Source organism: Centruroides vittatus, unplaced genomic scaffold (assembly GCF_030686945.1).
Source record: "Centruroides vittatus isolate TY-2023 unplaced genomic scaffold, ASM3068694v2 contig_1891, whole genome shotgun sequence".
Taxonomy (NCBI): domain Eukaryota; kingdom Metazoa; phylum Arthropoda; class Arachnida; order Scorpiones; family Buthidae; genus Centruroides; species Centruroides vittatus.
This window is the reverse complement of record NW_027121163.1, coordinates 711,429-729,632: the sequence shown is the minus strand read 5'-3', so window position 1 is coordinate 729,632 and position 18,204 is coordinate 711,429. Positions and strand designations below refer to the sequence as shown.

Sequence of the window (18,204 nt, the reverse complement as noted above, 5' to 3'; positions counted from 1 at the left end):
ATAAAATTAAAAAATGTAATTACGAATAAGATTTTTTTGGCAGAACAGTAGAAAAAAGTTACAAAAATACCTACTAACCAAATAGATAAACAAACTTCTCGCCTAAAAGCGCTTCTCACGCCAGCTATCGACAACCTGACACATTAACTCTACTGGAGAGCATAGCGCAAGGACCAAGCGACCTCTAATGGCGAAGATTTTAAATTTAACTATATTATATTTTCTAAAAAAATACTTAAATAATAAATTTTATGTCCGTCTCTAATATTAAATTCATCATACATCTCAAGTTTTGTAATTACTTTTCGCTTTTCATTTCTTAAAAAAATTACTCGAGGCCTATTTTGTCACGTGGTATTACGTATTACGTCATCCAATAACAAAAGTGCTGCACGAGCTATCCATGCTTTACAGAAGTATCTTGTCGATTTCGCGGTTGTATTACGTAACGTGGTAGAAAGACAATACGAAAGTAACTGTTCAGTTATAATTCCAATTTTCCGGAGTTTGTATTAAGTAGAAGAATGTCTAATGAAGTTAACATTATATGTCAATATCTGGAGTTGTTGACAGCAGCTCGAACAGATAGTAAGTGTTTATAACATTTAAGTGGAATTTTATTAATAAATGTGCCTAAACATATACAAATTTTAGGTAAAATCACCTACCCAACCAAATAAATATAACTTTCGTAGCTTTTAAACTAAATTAGAATAAGTATTTTTTTGAATTAGTAATCAAAAATTTGTATCTATGGTTTGTCCACAAAGTTCTTATGCTTGAGACATTTCTTAGTCTCTTAGAAAATACTTTTATAATAAATTAGATGGATCTAATGTGGTTTGTTCTCCTCGAAGTACTGTATTTTCCGGCATGTAAGACGACTTTTTAACCCAGGAAAATCATCTCAAAAGGCGGGGGTCGTCTTATACACCAGAAAATATGGTATATAACAAGGTGAGAATTTGTTGCATCTTACTGATAGAGCTGTAATTAGACATTTATCATTGAGAATTTTGAAGCTGATTTTTCGGACTGATGTTGATAGTTCGTACGAAATGCCAATCGAGAAGGCTGGTTCTCCTTCCCTGTTCTCCCCGTCCCTTGTATATTTTCTGCTTGGCATGATTTTGTTGGCATTGGGAGGAGTAGATGCCATCTCAAACTCCCATTACTTCTGCCCCTGGTTACCAAAAGAAGAACCTTAACTCACAACTCCCAACCTCAGTTGTGTAATGAGTGAACAACCTTCAAGTTTAGAAACTCTAGTTTGGTGAATATGATTGTGAATAACTCTACTATCTGGAGTTGTTATATAACTTGAGGACCTCAACTCTTGAAATAACTTGTTTTGATGCATATGGTCAGCTCTTGAGATCAAAGGTTCAAATCCATGTAATATCATTTTCTCATTTTGACTTCTTACTGCCTGTTTTTCTTTGCTTAGTCCCCTCAACAAAACAAAATACAACAAACCAAATCTATATATGGAGTAAAATACAATGTTTGAGACTATCAGATATATTCATTTTTGAATATATGGTAGACAGTACATTAGCAGCTGTTATTTATATCTTTGCTTGGAAGTGTGATGTTTGCATCCCTTGTATTTACCACAATATAAGCTATTTCTCTCTCTTATCGTACCTTGTACAATCAGCATTTTGAGCAACACTTCCCCTTTTTTATTCTGTTAGAATCAACAGTAAGTAATTTTTATAATTCTCTAAAATAAATACAGTGTGTTGTCCTTGAATATCCCTAGTTTTGTGGATTACTTTTGGGAAGAGAAATGAGAATATAATACTGTATACAATGATAATAGGAAGTGCATCTGAAAAAGTTAATTACTATATTAAATCAGTAATTTCCACGTATGCTCCTGATGTGCAAGTACGTATGTTAGGGATCCACAATTCTTTTATATGAGGCTTTCTATAGCATACACAATGACCCTTGATATGTGTATAAAGAAAAATCTTCCAAGTGATGATGTTGAGTGATCAGATGGACCAAGAAATGAGAACCCCCCTGACAGTGTAGACCCTGTGTCAATGGTGATCTGGATTGCCACTGCGTGGTAGCACCAGCTCTTCTGACAGTATGCTTATGACTTGGAGTATTGACCAAGTTTCTCCAATACATTTTATTCACATATCTGAACAAATGTATTTTTTAAACAGTTTAAAACTAGAGATGTTTGAGGGAAAAATCCAGTGTTTTGTTAATTTTGAATAAGTAAGACTTTATTGCTATGAAAATATTATAATATATGTGTACCCTGTACAAGTGTACAATTTTCTTAAAACTATATATTTTTATTATTTAAGGTACAAAAGAAGTTTCGAGTATTAAAGCCCAGTTAGACGGTAGAATAACGTCGCTGCAACGGAAAGTTCTCGAAAATGAAGCCATTTGTGAAAAAATAAGAACATACAACCAAAGTCTGTTGGAACAAACAGAGAGAGACTCTCTTGTTAAAGTCGTATGGCTGTTTGTAGAGTGGTGTCTCGTGTTAATGTTGCTGTTGAAAGAAACACTTGAGATTAATAAAGAAGCTGCGATTCCAAGAACCAATGAAAAAACAAATGTTCCGTATCCCGAAGGAGATATTTTAAGTATTTCGCAACAGAAGTCGGTTTCGTCGGCAATTCAGTTCGTAATTGCTTTAGGTGTGAATCCGAGTCTATTACCGGGAGTTGGTCTTCCCGTTCAAAATCGGACACAATACATTTCGATGATTCAGGAAGTAAAGCGTGATCTATTGCCACATCAAAAGTATTATCAGTTGATGGCATGCACTGTAATATTATTAAATTGCATTAAAAGTACATCCATTGGAAATATTATTTTGTCTTCGTATTTTTCGTACATTCTATGTGCTTCGTTTCAGTTATGTTACGCTCCTATAAAAAAAGACGAATCAGAATTAAAGGTAAGAATATTTAAACTAACTATTACAATAACGAGCGACTGTTGTTATATTGTCACAATGCCAAGCTGCAATTTTTAATCATATTTTTAATCTATTTAATTTAAAATGTATTCTCTCTGCCTCAAATTAGTAGTGGCTTGCCTCTGTACATCATACTTTTCCTTTAATGGTAGAGGCATGCACGTTGTCTATTAACTGCTTTTGGGGGATATGTTTTAAATTGAAATAACGTGACTTCTGATTTGAATCGGAAGTTCATATATAATTAATTAGGGCCTCCTGCCTCTAAGGTTTTCATATCTGGACTCTGATTTTATCTATCTAACACTGTTCTGGAGATTAAGGAAAGACGAATGGATGACAGTGGGACAATTTTTTCAAATTGCAGCCCAATGAGTGCAAACTTGAAAACTTTTACTAACTATTTTTCCATGTGTTGTTGCAACTACAACAACTCCAAGCTTCCTCTTTCCATTTTTTCTGTTATTCAGCTTTCTTAGTTTACTGTTTTTGTGTCTTCATTATACCTAATAGTTTTACTTTAATCGGTATTATATTTATTGGTTTACATGTGCGATATTTATATATTTAGTGCAGACATGTGTTAAATTCACCAGAAAATAGAATTTTTGGTTTCAAGGTGTTGAAAATTGGAATGCACATTACATTAAATTAGACGACTAATTATACATTAAAACCATTTTATAATTATTATTTTTAGAAATCTAACTTTTTGGTTTAATTTACTACATTAATCTTTTAAAACTTAGTTTTGGAAGTTCAGTAGGGTCTTGTTTATATCAGATTGATCTAAGCAGGTTCGTTTTTGTGGACGGTTAGATTAATCCAGTGTTTTTCAACCGGGTGCCGTGGCACCGCAATTGGAGTGCGCAAAGTTTAGAGCCTTTAGGCATTTTCTTGGAAATTTACTTAAGTGTACTTCAAGATAACTCATTGTCAGTTCTATTTTGCTACGAGATATCTAGTAAGCAAAGAACGACGACTAATCGCACGTTAATGTAATGTTCTACGCTACGTTACGCACGACGTGTCACAAGTTCGCCCAGACTGCATTGCTTGGCCTTCACATTCCCAGTCCCAGTATCGAGCCAACCGGCAGAGAAGAACGACGTGGACACTTGTGTCTTGTACATACTTTAAAAAACGTTGCATTGTACTTTGAAAAGCGTGTGGTTTCAATCACATGGTGCATATTACAGTATTTTCATAGTATTCAAAAGCAATGATGACAAATAAACAATTTTTTTTTATCATTTTTTAATTTAAATTTTTTAAAATTGATATGAAAAAGGTAAGAAAAAAGTAATGAAATATTTATTTTATATATGCATCAAAATAATGTGAAAAAACATAATACAGTAATTTAAAATGGTATCATTATACATTTAATTTTGGAAGACCCTGTATATAGTTGTATTCTTGAATTACAAGGTGTGTCTGAAAAGTTCAGTGAATGGTCTCATAAAATAAAGGAAACAAGAGATACAAACAAAATACTTTTACTGGCATTCAAAGTAATCACCATTAGCGACAACACACATTTGACATCAGTTGTACAGCTGCTGGAAGCTGCGAGCAAACACTTCTTTTGGTATTGCACGAAGTACCATTGTCACACGTTGTTGGATCTGCGCAATGTCGGAAAAGCGTAGGCCTTTCAGGCGGGAAACAAGAAGAAATCTGCAGGTGCCAGATCTGGAGAATATGGAGAGTGTTGAAGAATTGTCACCTGGCGTGTAGCGAGGAAGTGCCGTAATGTTCGTGCATTGCTCCATTTCGCAGTGACACTCCTTATCACACTGACTGCGTTGCATTGTTTGCTGCCCACACTTCTGTTTAACTGTCATGATTTCGACCATAGGGAACACTAGTTGGAAAGTCTCTCACTACGTCTACATGAGCGCAACATCCTAACCAGCACAGTTATTCAACTATGGGACCATTCACCAAACTTTTCAGACGCACCTTGTATTTTTATTTGTTTCAAATGAAATAAGATGATGGTAATTCTATGATCTGTGGATGAGAAATGTTTATTCCGTATTAAGTATGTAATTTTATTTTTTCTTATAGGATTTAACTTTGGATAATTTAAATGAAAAATTTAATGTTAATACCACAAAACAGCTCACTGTATCTGAACTCTTAAACAGATGTAATGGTAAGTATAAATAAAAAGGTAAAAACCAGTAAACTGAAATTTATTTATAAAATTTATAAATGTTCGAATGGTATAACTATTTCAGTAGTTTTTAATATTCTAATAATCAATTTTAATTGATTTTTAAGAATTTATTCATCTATATTTACTATAACGTCAGTCGGTTGAAGTTGGATAACACCTGGAAAAAAACCAAAACAACTCAAAAGATTATATTCTTGTATGATCTTCAAGGTTGTTACAAATAAAGTTGCCATTTTTCAAAATTTAACTCCACTCTTTTCGTTCGTTATTCAAGGTTAATGTTCATTATCTGACCATTTCCCGAAATGTAAAGACCTCGGGAAAAGTCGAGAAACTAGACAAATGGGTACAATACAAACTTTACGAGAGAGACAAAGTGTATCATTTGGAGGTCTGCTATTCTTTGATTTGCTGGAACAAAAATGAAGGTATATTGTCTCGCATTGTGGCTGGCAATGAAAAACGGATCCTGTATGACAATCGTCAATGTTCCACACAGTGAATAGATGTCGAAATAGCACCGAAAACGAGCCTTCGTTCGTGCAAGGTTATGGAGGTGTGATTCGTTTTTTATTTCTGCAATAAGATGAAATGATTAATGTGAGAAATACTGTCAATAAATTGAAATGATATATGATAAACTGTATATTTGGGAGCCAGCATTAGCGAATAGATGCAACGTACGGTGCAGCCGCACAATGATGCCAGACCATACGTTGCAAAGCAGATCATAAAAGTATGACAGAATTGAACCGTAAAATTTCTCTCACCCAGCTTATTTTTCAGATCTTTCTCCAATGGACTACCACTTAAATATATTGATAGTTTTTGGAAAGGAAACTTCAAAGTGATGAAACCGTGATGATTTACATTAAAATTATTTACTGGATTGTCAAGGTTTTTGTTTGGCATACTTAGTTACAGATTAAGTTGTTGTGAAGAAGTTAATTTTCTTCACTATATTGACTAGCTGGATAGCTTAAGTGATAAAGGTGTTAGCCTGCCTGTCACTCTGGGTATCCATGATTGAATCTGGATAGAAAACCCCAGGAATTTTTCATGGGTAGTCTGTCCCAGATATGTGAGATCCCATCCCTCACCATATAGCCATCCCATTGTGGGCCTGCCAAACCATGGTGAGCCCAAAAAATGTCTACATGTTTTCTAATTGAACTGAACATTTTTGAGCTCTACATCCAGCATCGGGAGTAAACAAGAGAGAGAAAGATTTCCTTGCAAAATTCAGTCAATGACGACAATACTATACTCATATTACTGTATAACACACAACTAAATATTAATTCTTAGTTCTGTTATCTTTAAAAAATGTTAAATCAAATAAATTAACATTTTAAAAGACTGGTTAGAGGTGATGGCCGAGCAGTTAAGTTGGCGGCCTACCACTCTGGGATCCGCAATTGAGTCCACACAGGTGAAAAACCTCTGAGGATTTTTTTGAGGGGTGATCTGTCCAAATATGTTAGGCCCTGTTCCTCACCATCTGTCTGTCCTATTGTGGGTCTGGCTGAAGTCACAACAGGCTTGCTAAAAAGGTCCTCTTAGTATCCCCAGGGCAGAAAGACTTAAAACCTGGTTCGATGAAACATTTAACTGGTAGTAGGTAAAATCACCAAACTCAAACTAGTCCAGCAGTTCTCAAAATTGTCACCTTTCTGGCATTTTTCACGTACTCTGTATTACATAATATGGCATGCCATGCACATACCACATAACATAGTATGCATCCTTGCACCAAGCAAATCTAAGACAAATTTGTGCAACATCAGGAATATTAGTATCTGTTTTAACAAGTCAAATTATGGGTTCCAGACCAGGCCCACAACGGGGCTGCTGGGTGGTGAGGGACGGGACCCAGTTATCGGGAACGGACCACCCCCTGAAAAATTCTTGTGGTTTTATATCTGTCTGGATTCAATTACGGGCTTCCCGGGGCGATAGGCTATCACCTGAACTGTTTGGCCACCTGGCCATCAATTCTATGGCTAATGGTCACACTCAGTGACGGATGAACCCGCAGGACTTTTTGCTACGTACTGACAACAGAAATGTTTATTAATACTGCCATGCATTGTTTCCAGAATAACTTACGAAGTTTTTATTAAAGAAATTTACATTTAAAATGGCCAATAACTTTATCATTTACCTTATTTAACGTAACCTTATTTAAATATACATATATATAAAAATTTTAATTACTTATGATCTATTTAGATGTATCTAAAACTGGATCATAACTTAATTATAAATTAATTGGTCTGGAAATGAAGGATGGACGGAGATCTGGCTAACAACCGATATTACATTTGTATGATAAGTAGGAGTTGCGGGTTAAAGTACTGCTCTCGGCCAATCTCTTCTTCCAAAAGATTTTAAATTAATTTATTTCAAATAATTAAATTTGACAGCTTTAACCATCTCTAATCTGAATTATTTAGCATCTTTAACCACATACAGTCCAATGAAGATTCGGCTGTGTCATTCAATTATTAACGTATATTGAATTGGTTTTATAAGTAATTATATATTATTATTATTAATAATTCTTTAAATAAGTGCTTAAAGTTAGAGTAAGTCTTTATAAGTTAAACATTTCATAAATTGGGATTTAATTAATTAAATTTTTACTTAAATTAATTTAGTACGCAATCGTGTACCGTCGTCAAAAGAACTGATTGCCGAAATGTGGAAAGACAGATATTTTCTTCTGAAAGATTTAGAAGTGTTTTTAAAAAGTGTTCATAAACGTATATTGATCAATAACCTTTTCCAGTTACAAAGAATAAGTTCTTGTAAACAAAGAAATGTAAGTCACGCTTTCAAATTTTCAAATAATATATTTTTTTCATACCTGTAAAGACAAAAACCTAGCACCAAAATCTTGCTTGTGCTGTGTATTATCTAAATACAAGTGCATAAAAATATAGGTAATGGGCTATTTGACAGTACAGCTGACCCTTGATAATCCGACAGGTATGGGACCAAAGGGGTGTCGGATTACCAAAAGTGATTACATATTCGGCATTGTTTTGCTAGCAGTAGCCTACAATATTCCTACATTTTATGAGTAAAATGCTGTCTAGGTTAATATGGAAATGAAACACCCATTTCGGTTAACTAAAACATGTTTATTAAAAGAAATACGGAAGCCAATAAATGTGCATACAGTACGTACAGAACTGCTCACGGAAAACACAAGAAATGTGTGTCGTCGTGTAAGAATTGGGTGGGGAGATTTGTGTTGCGACATCCTTCTGTGCAAGCAGACACGTAACGGGACGAGGACTACGGTGGTGACCTTGACGGGAGGTGCGTCGGACTACTGAACGTGTCGGATTACAAAAGCGTCGGATTATCAATGGTCAGCTGTATAGTCACCATGTACCTTTGACCTCTCTCTCTCACGGGGCCAAATTCCATCTGGGCTTTTACGAAAGATAAGGACACACAATTATAAAGTCATAGAGTGCCTCGAGATCGATATAAAACGTTTTTTTTTCTGATTAAAATATTCAAAGGGGAAACAGGTGGATACTGTCAAAACGTGTGGGGAAAATCGTCTGCGCAGCCTATCGTGCAGCCTTGAGCACACGTCAGAGCCGAGATAAAATTTGGCCTCGTAACAGGGAATTGGCATTGTATGGTGACTACATCATTGACTAGTTTGCTACTGATAATTGGTAGCGAGGTAGTGTTGGTAATTGCACATGTATTTAGCTATATGTAGAAGAAGCGAGATATAGCCCGACGCAATGTTTTTGTTTATACTCTTTATAATTATTGATTATAAAAATAAAAAATACAATTATTTTTTAATAGGATAAATGTGTTCCTAAATGGTTGCAGAAAACTTGCGGAAATTATCTGACTAATGAACTTCTTCAATCTCAAGGCATTATTTTTGTTATTCAAGGTTTATTAGATCCAGGTTTAACATTGAATTAAATTTTTATATATATTCAGATATAAGGGATGTTGTATTTTATTACTTATATAAACTTTCTTTTAAACAAAAGCTGTAAACCAAGATGATCCAACTGTTTGGAAACAGTGCGAAATGATTGGAAAATTAATAGTTCAAGTGCCAAGTTCGTGCGCATCTGCAGAATCTTATTACGCAAAGATATGTCCACAGGTATTTTAACTTCTATTATTATTTGTAGAAATTAAGGTTCAAAAATTAGATATTAAACGTATTAATAAAAGAAATCTCAGGAAAATACTTCTCCCTTTAATCGAAATTTATGAACACACAGAAATGTATGTGATTGATACAAAAATCCTGATTTGAAAAGTTGATTGAACCGAAATTTTACACTAAAAACATGCAAATTAAGTTAAATGTTCTTAACTAAATGCTTGATTACATATAAATTATGTTGACATTACATTAACTCTTTAATTATGTAATTAAAGAGTTAATGTAATGTCACAGATAAATCTTTGCAATTCATTTTATTTTAATTATTATTAGATAGAAGTGTGCCAAAACTATTACGTCACATCTCATTATTTTTTAAAATAGGGGTGTTTTTTCTTTCTTTCTGCTATGTAAGCACTAAGAAGGGCTTTCTTTGTGCTCACAATGGGGACACTTGTAACTCTTGTAGCTGACAGGGGTGGAAGACCAGGTGCACTCAGTGGTATTATCTAGCTTGAAAATAAAGAAAAGAAGCAGAATGTGAAAGCAAAGGTGAAAATACAGAAAATAGGATAGGGGCAGAAAAGGGGAGGTACAGGGCGTCTTTGCCGGATTTATAAAACCAAAGTAAAAATACAAAGAATACAGAGATAAAATAACAAACAATACAATAGTAACATTGAAAATGTACCAAACACACACCCACTACACTTTGTGGGAATGACATAGATAGTATTTACATTACAGACCGAGTTCCGTTCCGATGACTACGTCGTTAAGCGAATTGGTCGATAAGTGAGGAGCTTCCGCTGGGAATATAGGATCGTTGTAAAATTATGCAAATTATGCAACAAACTTCAAATTTATTCATAAAAAGACTATTATAGTACGCTTAGTGCGCATGTCACCATTCGCCACTGACCGACACTCGAGCTGAGAAAGGGGATTCCCCGAATTGCAGGTCGAAATTCGATTGGTCATAAGTGCGAGTGGTTGTTAAGCAGATAGGTCTTAAAGTGAGGAGTACCTGTATATACATTTGTGATCAATTGTTGAAGTAAAGTTTACACTACACAAATGCACTCACTGTTGTGATGATCGATAGTCAGAATTCAGCACTCCAGTTGAAGCAAAGAAGTCTACGAGACTTTTAAAAAGTTTTTGATCTGTGACGAAGATCTGTGTCCATTTCGCATGGCCAGTTGAGTCCTTGGGAGAGTGCAGTTCTTAGAAGTGTTTCTCGTTCATGTGTGAAGTTATCACATTCAAATATATAATGATGAACGTCTTGTATTGAGGTGTTGTTACAGCCGCATAAGGGAGTGTCTCTGTGACCAGACCGGTGAAGATAAGCCTCGAGGTTTCCATGTCTGGTAAAAATTTGTGTATTTATATATATAATGGAAATATGCTTCAGTTTAAGTCTTGTCTGTATGTTTAGGGATAAAGGAAAATGTTATCCTTCCAGTGTTACAATTCTCCCATTCCCTCTGCCAAAGGCTGATAGAGCAAGAACACTGTTCATGCTACTGGTGTAAGGAATGTCGCTGAACTCAGGAGAGGAGAAGGAATTTGCACTTAACTTTGCTTGTTTATCAGTTGCCTCGTTGCCATCTAAGTCTGCATGTCCTTTAACCCAGGTTAACACAATTGAATTACTGTTGTTTTGGATTTCATGAAACACCAATGAGAAAAGTAACATCTTGGATTTTTGAGCTTTTGAATGGCGGTTTGGTTATCACTGCAAATCCTTACTATTTGGCTCTCAATCCCCATGCTGATCATGCAGTATAGATCAGAGTTGTTGACTTATTTTTCATTATAACATATGCTGCTCCTACCTTATCATTTTGTTTTGAGCCATCCGTGAAAATCGTGTAAGTAGCTGAGACTTTATCTTCCAGAGATTTAATAGCGATAGATGAGTATTTTGCTGGATGAATGTTAAAGATTTCGTGAGGAAATGGGCGTTCTGTGACTAGCCTATTAAGGAGGGATGTGTGATTCCATTTTTTCCTAGGTATCAATTCCACGTCACTTCTTTGGCCCTAATATGTAGGGGGAGCAAACCTGCAATTACCTGTAGAGTCGCAGCAGGAGCCGTTTGATATGCTGTGCAAAGCCAAAGGAGAGTAATGCATTGAATTTTATTCAGTTTCTTTTGAGTGCTAATTGTATCTGTGCAGGTTGCCCAGAAAGGTGCTCCATAAAGGATCATTGTTTTTATACAAGCTCTGTAAATAATCTTGATATTCCTGTCATTCGATCCCCATCCTTTGTTAGGTAAATGAAGAAGGGCATTGGAGAGTTTAATTGTCCTGTCAGAAGTTTGATTTAAGTGTGTGGTCCGTGTGAACCCTTGATCAAATATAATTTGCAAGTATTTGAAATTCTCTGTGTTTTTAATTCTATTGTTGTTAATAACTATCCCGAATGCCTTTTTTAACTGGTGTCCTTTTGACATAACCATATTTTGGCATTTTCCGTAATTAATGTTTAGTTTATTTAATTCACACCAGTTGTTGATTTTTCCCAACAGTAACTTTGCCTCTGTTTGGAGAACTTCATTATTTTTGTGAGAAATCATGACAAAGGTGCCGACTGCGAAACCCTGTATTTTCCAATTACAATTTTTTCTTGTATTGTTGATATGGAGAAGACTGTCATAGACAATATTCCACAAAGCAGGTCCTGAGCGTGAACCCTGTGGGCATCCTCTTGAGATTGATCTTATAATATATTCTTCATCAGCCGTTGTGCCAGCAGTTCTGTCTTTCAGATAGTCATTGAGAATTTGGAGTAAATTTTTTGAGCATCTAAATTGTTTAAGTTGTTTCATAACTGCTGGCCACCAAAGCGTGTTAAATGCATTTCTAAAGTCAATTGAGATCAAAAGACAATGTTCCATTTTCCTCCAAGCTTCTTTAATAAAGCTTACAACCTCATGAATAGCATGATAAGTTGATTTTCTTTTGACAAAACCAAACTGGGCAGGATGAAGTAGATTTCTTTCGTTTAGAAAGTAATTAATATGATTAATGACCGGACCATCGAGGACCTTTCCCGGAACTGATAAAAGACTGATCGATCGATCGAAGTTGATCTGCTTTTGTAATATTTGTGTTACTTCCTTTCGGTATGAATCTGACCTCAGCAAGTTTCCACGGGTCCAGGAATCTTTTCGTTTCAAGACATTTGTTAAATATATATACACACGCAACGGGTACTGCCTTAAGTGCATGCTTGGTTATTTTAGGAGTGATACCATCACGTCCCGGAGCTTGACCGTTTTTCGATGTCATAATTGCCTTCGTACTTCTTGAAATGTAAACAGAATATCATCGTCAGAATCGGGAGGAATCCCGCTATTCGATCCTGTGTCTGGTCCTGGTTGTCTTCGTTTTCATTATCATTTGGGAAGTGACTGTCGGAGATATGTTTTATTGTGTCGATGTAATTATCAGTAAATTTCCCATCTTCTTCTGGATACGTGATGGGGTGGTTATCTTTTTACGTAGTTTACAAACCATATAATATGGGTTGCTCCACACGTTCTTTTTCCCCATTTTTGTGCAAAAGTTCCTCCATGCTTGAGTTCTTGTTTTATTGATCTTCTTCTTGTAATTATTAAAGTGAGTCCTATATTGGGCTCTCTTTCTTTCCTTTTCAGTAGGATCCTGTTCCCGTCGAAAGTTCTTTAGAAGTCTTCTCACATTTCTTCGTCCAGAAGCTGATTCTTCATTCCACCATGGAGTATTTTTACGTTCGTGCCGTTTTGTCATAGTCGAATAATCAAATGCAGTTATCATTGAATCACAATGAGGACAGCTAGATATATTTGCAACAGACTGCCCCTGAAAAATTCTGGGTCTTTTGACTTCTCAAATTTATTCCTGGCTTCTCCAGAGTGATAGACTATCTATATCTATCTCTCTATCATGATAGATATCCATGTACAGTACTGTATATTTCAATATTAATGCCAAATGATTGATGGATTATATTGGGCTATATTACTACTACTATTATTAATTAAATGCTAAGTAATTTGGCGCTAGAGGTAGGCGTCGTATTGTAGGGTAGCTATACAGATTACACAAAAGCAAGCAGAAGGAATTGCTATAACTTGAATTATAGCAGTGCGTGCTATAGGATTGTGATGCCTGTAAAGTGATTTAAACTGCAAATTCTTGCATCTTGCACTACTATCAACTCGCTTTTGAATAAAATTTATAAACTGAGATATGTTTTCAAGTATATGAGCCAATTTAATAAAGTTTATCTTATAGTTTACTTGGTATTATTAAATAATTTTAATAATAATAAACTTTTTATATATTTTTAGATTTTAAAGATAATTTACACAAAAGAATTAATTCGTAATAAAAAGTATATTCTTACCATTATATCTGCCATATCTTCAATGGCCGAACATCGACCTACTTTTGCGTGGAAATATATATTCAAGCAATTACTAAGACCATTATTGGCATGCCTACAATTTTCAGGTGAGTTTTATATTTTTGAAATTTGTGCTTTAATTGTATTTTATAATTACTAGCAATATTTCTTCTAAGATTCGAAAACAGATGTACGAGTCATGTCTTCTGTGAAGAGCAAGCTGGTGCAAATGGGCAGTGGCGTAGCGAGGGGATGCAAGGGGGCCTATCGTGCCCTGGGCGCTACTCGCAGAGGGGCGCCCAATTGATCTCCAAGACAAACTATATGTGTTTTTGGAGGGAGGAGGGGCGCCAATTATGTTCGCTACGCCACTGCAAATGGATGGATCGTCTTTCTTTTGTGCTCATGATTAATATCTTCTGTTATAATCACTATGCAATTTATTTTATTTTAGTGCATAATTCTTAAATACTGTCGTTCTGTTCTGCAGTTTACAGGGAAACATAATGATGTTTCTCTATTATCAAAATTATAATAACACTTCATAAAATAAAAAAATTGGCAATGGCCTGGCTTTGTCGGAAAAATAATGCATCACATTGTCGATTAAAAACCACCGACATTAGCCCAAAGTTAAATGTGTAGTGCCATCTGTTACAAGATGTTATTAAAAAAATAACTTTTATATTATTAATTCATATAAAAAAAAGGCAAAACAAGCTTAATTTTGAGCGTCAAGATGAGTTTTAAAAATTGTAAATGCTAATAATGAGCAAAACTTTTCATTAAGTCTGACCCCACTCGAGATATGACACAATTTCCCTCTATCTTCCCATTCCTCAAACTTTAACCACCAAAATTTAATAGCGTCAATAACGTCGCCGAGTAAATTTTCAAATGCCGAATGTAATAATAACTTACAAAGAAACAACGCTCCATTCTATAATATCAAAAAATTATATTTATTTTAATCAAAGTTAAATGATAAAATACTAAGCGTCCACAAATGTAATTAAACTAAAATAAAACTGCTTTCTTGGCATCTAAACAGATGTTTTGGCACTTTTGAGCGAACGATACTTCATCCTAGGAAACACTACATAAAAATAACATGCCATTTAGGAAATACCGACTGCAAATTTATGTAAAATTAATTAATTAAGCCAGTGATGACCAAACTGTTATCTCCAGACCAAATCAGGCTCACAAATATATTTAACACATCATAAATGATAGAAATAGATCTACTTTTTGTATATATCGGGTATACAAAACATTTGCGATCTGCCTACCTACAACTTACGTGCAATTTGTCCTATAAACCAGAAAGCTCGAGCATTACCGGTCCACGCAACCGCGTATTTTAGCATTCACGAAGACGAGCGCGACTTGCTCCAATGTGCCAAAATGTCAATGTTAAAGTATTTTAAATTGTAAGAAAGCAGTTTTATTTGAATTAAAATTATACTGTGGTTGTGATATTACGTTTTTATTTAAATAAACAATATAAAATATGTATTGTAACGCTTAAAATATGTACAGGTGTATGTGTGTGTGTGTGTGTTAAATATTAGCAATAATCGTAATATTTTAACTAATTTTCTGTTATTTTAAAATTAAAAAGATTTGTTTTTAAATATTTTATAGCAATATTAATAGAAATTTTTCTAGTGTCTTTTAAATAATATTTTACAGAAATGAATTCTAATGAATTTACCGACGAAATTTTAGTTACCGAACAAGAATTAAATAAATGCATTGAAAGTCTTCACGAGGTTCGTCTCTTTTATTCTAAATTAAATGTATTTATTTTAAATCTAAATATATTAATTATATGATATTTTAATATAAATCTGTAGTACATTCAAAAAGTTTGCAGAAAATGTCTGAAATGTGTGTAGGTGGAGTGAGAATGACAGATTTTTTTTAAAAATACTTGGCAACTATGTACCGATTCACAGCGCGTGAGGCAGTTACATCGCAATCGGTTTTTTTTTTTTGGTTTTTCTGCATTCATTTATGACATAAAAGCACGATATCAGAATAGTTTATTGTGAAAGTGTCCAGAATAAACATCAAATTCTGTCTTTTTGAAGGACACCTCAAGAAATTCTTGAAATGTTTTCTGCAGTTTACTGGGAAGCGGCTATGAAGAAAACTGCCGCGTACAAATGGCACAAACCGTTTGCGGATAGGAGACGGTCTATGGAAGACGACGAGAGATCGGGTCGCCCCTCCACTTTTCAGAACGATATGAAGGTTACCGTTCGAGAAGACGGGCTATCGTTGTGGAAAAGTGTGGAATTTCCATTGGGGGTTGCTATGTCGTTTTTACGGATCTGAAAATGCACGGTGTCTTCGACGACATGACGTCAAAGCTGTTAACTGCAGAACGGACTTAACTGTGAAAAGAAATGCCAAAATCTTGCCCTGAAATTGCATACTCCACAAATTATTATTATAAAATAAAAATTAAACAAGCAAAATTATTATGACAAAAAGATAAATGCGCATAGTACAAAAAACTTATTCGTCTATAGTATCATATTGTTGTAAAATTATTTATCTGCTTTCCTTTAGGAGATTGTCAATCAGCAACTGCCATGCTGCAGATATGGTCTCACATTCTTTACTATTAATGCACTTTCCATCAATTGATGCATAAAAAATTTTCCAAGATTCTTAGTTTTTGAATGTCGAGTATTGCCTTATACAGATGATTGATATCCCAGACTTGCTTGCATATTGGGCTAGAGTTGTTACTAGTTTATTATTAGAGATGTCCTGCAGGTGTTCTTCAATTCTGCGTGTCCACGATCTCTTAGTAGACCCCATGTACGTAAGAACTCTTTCAAATCTCTTTTCTATTATACCCTGGGGTTATTTATTCCTGTTGATCTTGTCTTTGGTGTTGGATAATAAGCAAAAGATGATTGGATTGCACCAATACATTAATGCAAGACTTGAGGTTGTATCTCTTCTTTAATGTTAGAAGGTTGTATGATGTTCTTAAGTTCGAATGTTTTGAGCTAATGACAGAATAAGTTTACTATATCCATGCTTTATTGCTATACTATTAATATGCTCCAATTCTATCTTACTATCTTTAGCATTGGAGCTGTGCTAACTAATGCTCTAAATCCAGCCAGCTTATAACAGTGTTGGTCACTGGAAACGGTGGGAATAAAGCATGGATAAGAGGTAAGTTTATTACACACTCGTGTTTCAGTCCTGCCAGTTTTTAACATGATGTCAAATATCAAGGAAATGTACCTCACTAATTTGGTCTATTTTAAGCATAAGCCCGTAGGGGTGACATTGAATCTCTGCGATAGTTTACTCACTTCTGGTTTGGACTTCCAAATTATCAAAATGTCATCAATGTAACGAGTGTAATAAAATAGCCGAGGTAAGAACTTTTTTTATCGCTTTGTTCTCGAGCAAGCAAACTATCGGTTCACATATATACCTCGACCTTACCCATTGGTACACCCCCATTTCTGCAGGAAAGTTTGCTTATTAAAGCTAAAAAATGAGGTATAGCAGAGAAGGGGTGCTAATTTGAGATTGTGCTGATGGTATAAATTTGCCAATGGTACTAGATTAAATAAGTTATCCCATAGAATGAAAAAACAAGGCTCCAATCTAATGTATGGAAACATGGAGATGAAGTCAAGCAGTGTGATGTACTCACGTCCTGCCAGTTTAATTTTGTTTAACTTTTTTAACAGTTGAAATGAATCCTGGATGGTGTACCGATAGTCTTTTAGGCAGTTGGATAACAGGTGACGTATACTTCTCTCTAGGTTTATTGCGAGCAATCTGGCCTTGTCTATGATTGAACGTAATTGTTTACGTGGCTTATGGGTCTTTAGTTATTCAACCGAATAAAAGATGAGAGAACCACCAAGTGTTTTAATTTATAACACTTCATTGTGTTTGAAGCAACATCTCTAATGTTCTACAAAGTTTGATGCTTGATGCAAGTCCCAAAAAGAATCAGGTTGTTTGCACGATTCACTTAGAAAAGACAACAGCAAAAACAATAAGTGTCAGACTGAAAGAAAATATTGGTATATTTGGAAGATAGAACACCACCATTCCCAGTCAGGAACTACCACACAAAACTTTGCTAAAATTCAACTGTTTTTCACTTTAGTACAGACGACTAAAAGCTTATAAAACAAAGGAAACATCATTGCACCAACTGCTTCTGGAGCACAATCAGTCACGCTGCATGCTCTTGCCTATCTCAAGCTTAACGAGCTGTCACAAAAATTTTGGAAGCAAATAACTCACCAAGTGTCACAATTAGAGATACTGTTCCATTAACTTTTTTGGATATTTAAGTGCCTAGACAACCAATAAAATCACAGTTTTGAAGACCTATAAATTCCCATTGTTGTCATCCATCCATTTTTTTTTAATCTTGAGAATGGAGTTAGGTAGACGAGATACGGAAACCTTAGGGGCGGGAGGTCCAATTAACTATATACAAACTTC

The 18,204-nt window shown here is 34.8% G+C and overlaps 1 protein-coding gene across 1 annotated transcript in view; it reads left to right on the top strand.

The window, feature by feature from the left end:
- The first annotated feature begins 382 nt into the window (after positions 1-382).
- The window catches only part of Tango6 (transport and golgi organization 6), a 33,273-nt gene continuing 15,451 nt past the window's right edge, over positions 383-18,204 (top strand). Inside the window, exons 1-8 of the mRNA XM_067264434.1 lie at positions 383-588; positions 2,331-2,935; positions 5,030-5,117; positions 7,802-7,965; positions 8,979-9,087; positions 9,176-9,294; positions 13,646-13,808; positions 15,397-15,476. Of these exons, the coding sequence (XP_067120535.1) occupies positions 525-588; positions 2,331-2,935; positions 5,030-5,117; positions 7,802-7,965; positions 8,979-9,087; positions 9,176-9,294; positions 13,646-13,808; positions 15,397-15,476 (1,392 nt within the window). The 5' untranslated portion in view covers positions 383-524. The remainder of the gene's footprint in view (positions 589-2,330; positions 2,936-5,029; positions 5,118-7,801; positions 7,966-8,978; positions 9,088-9,175; positions 9,295-13,645; positions 13,809-15,396; positions 15,477-18,204) is intronic.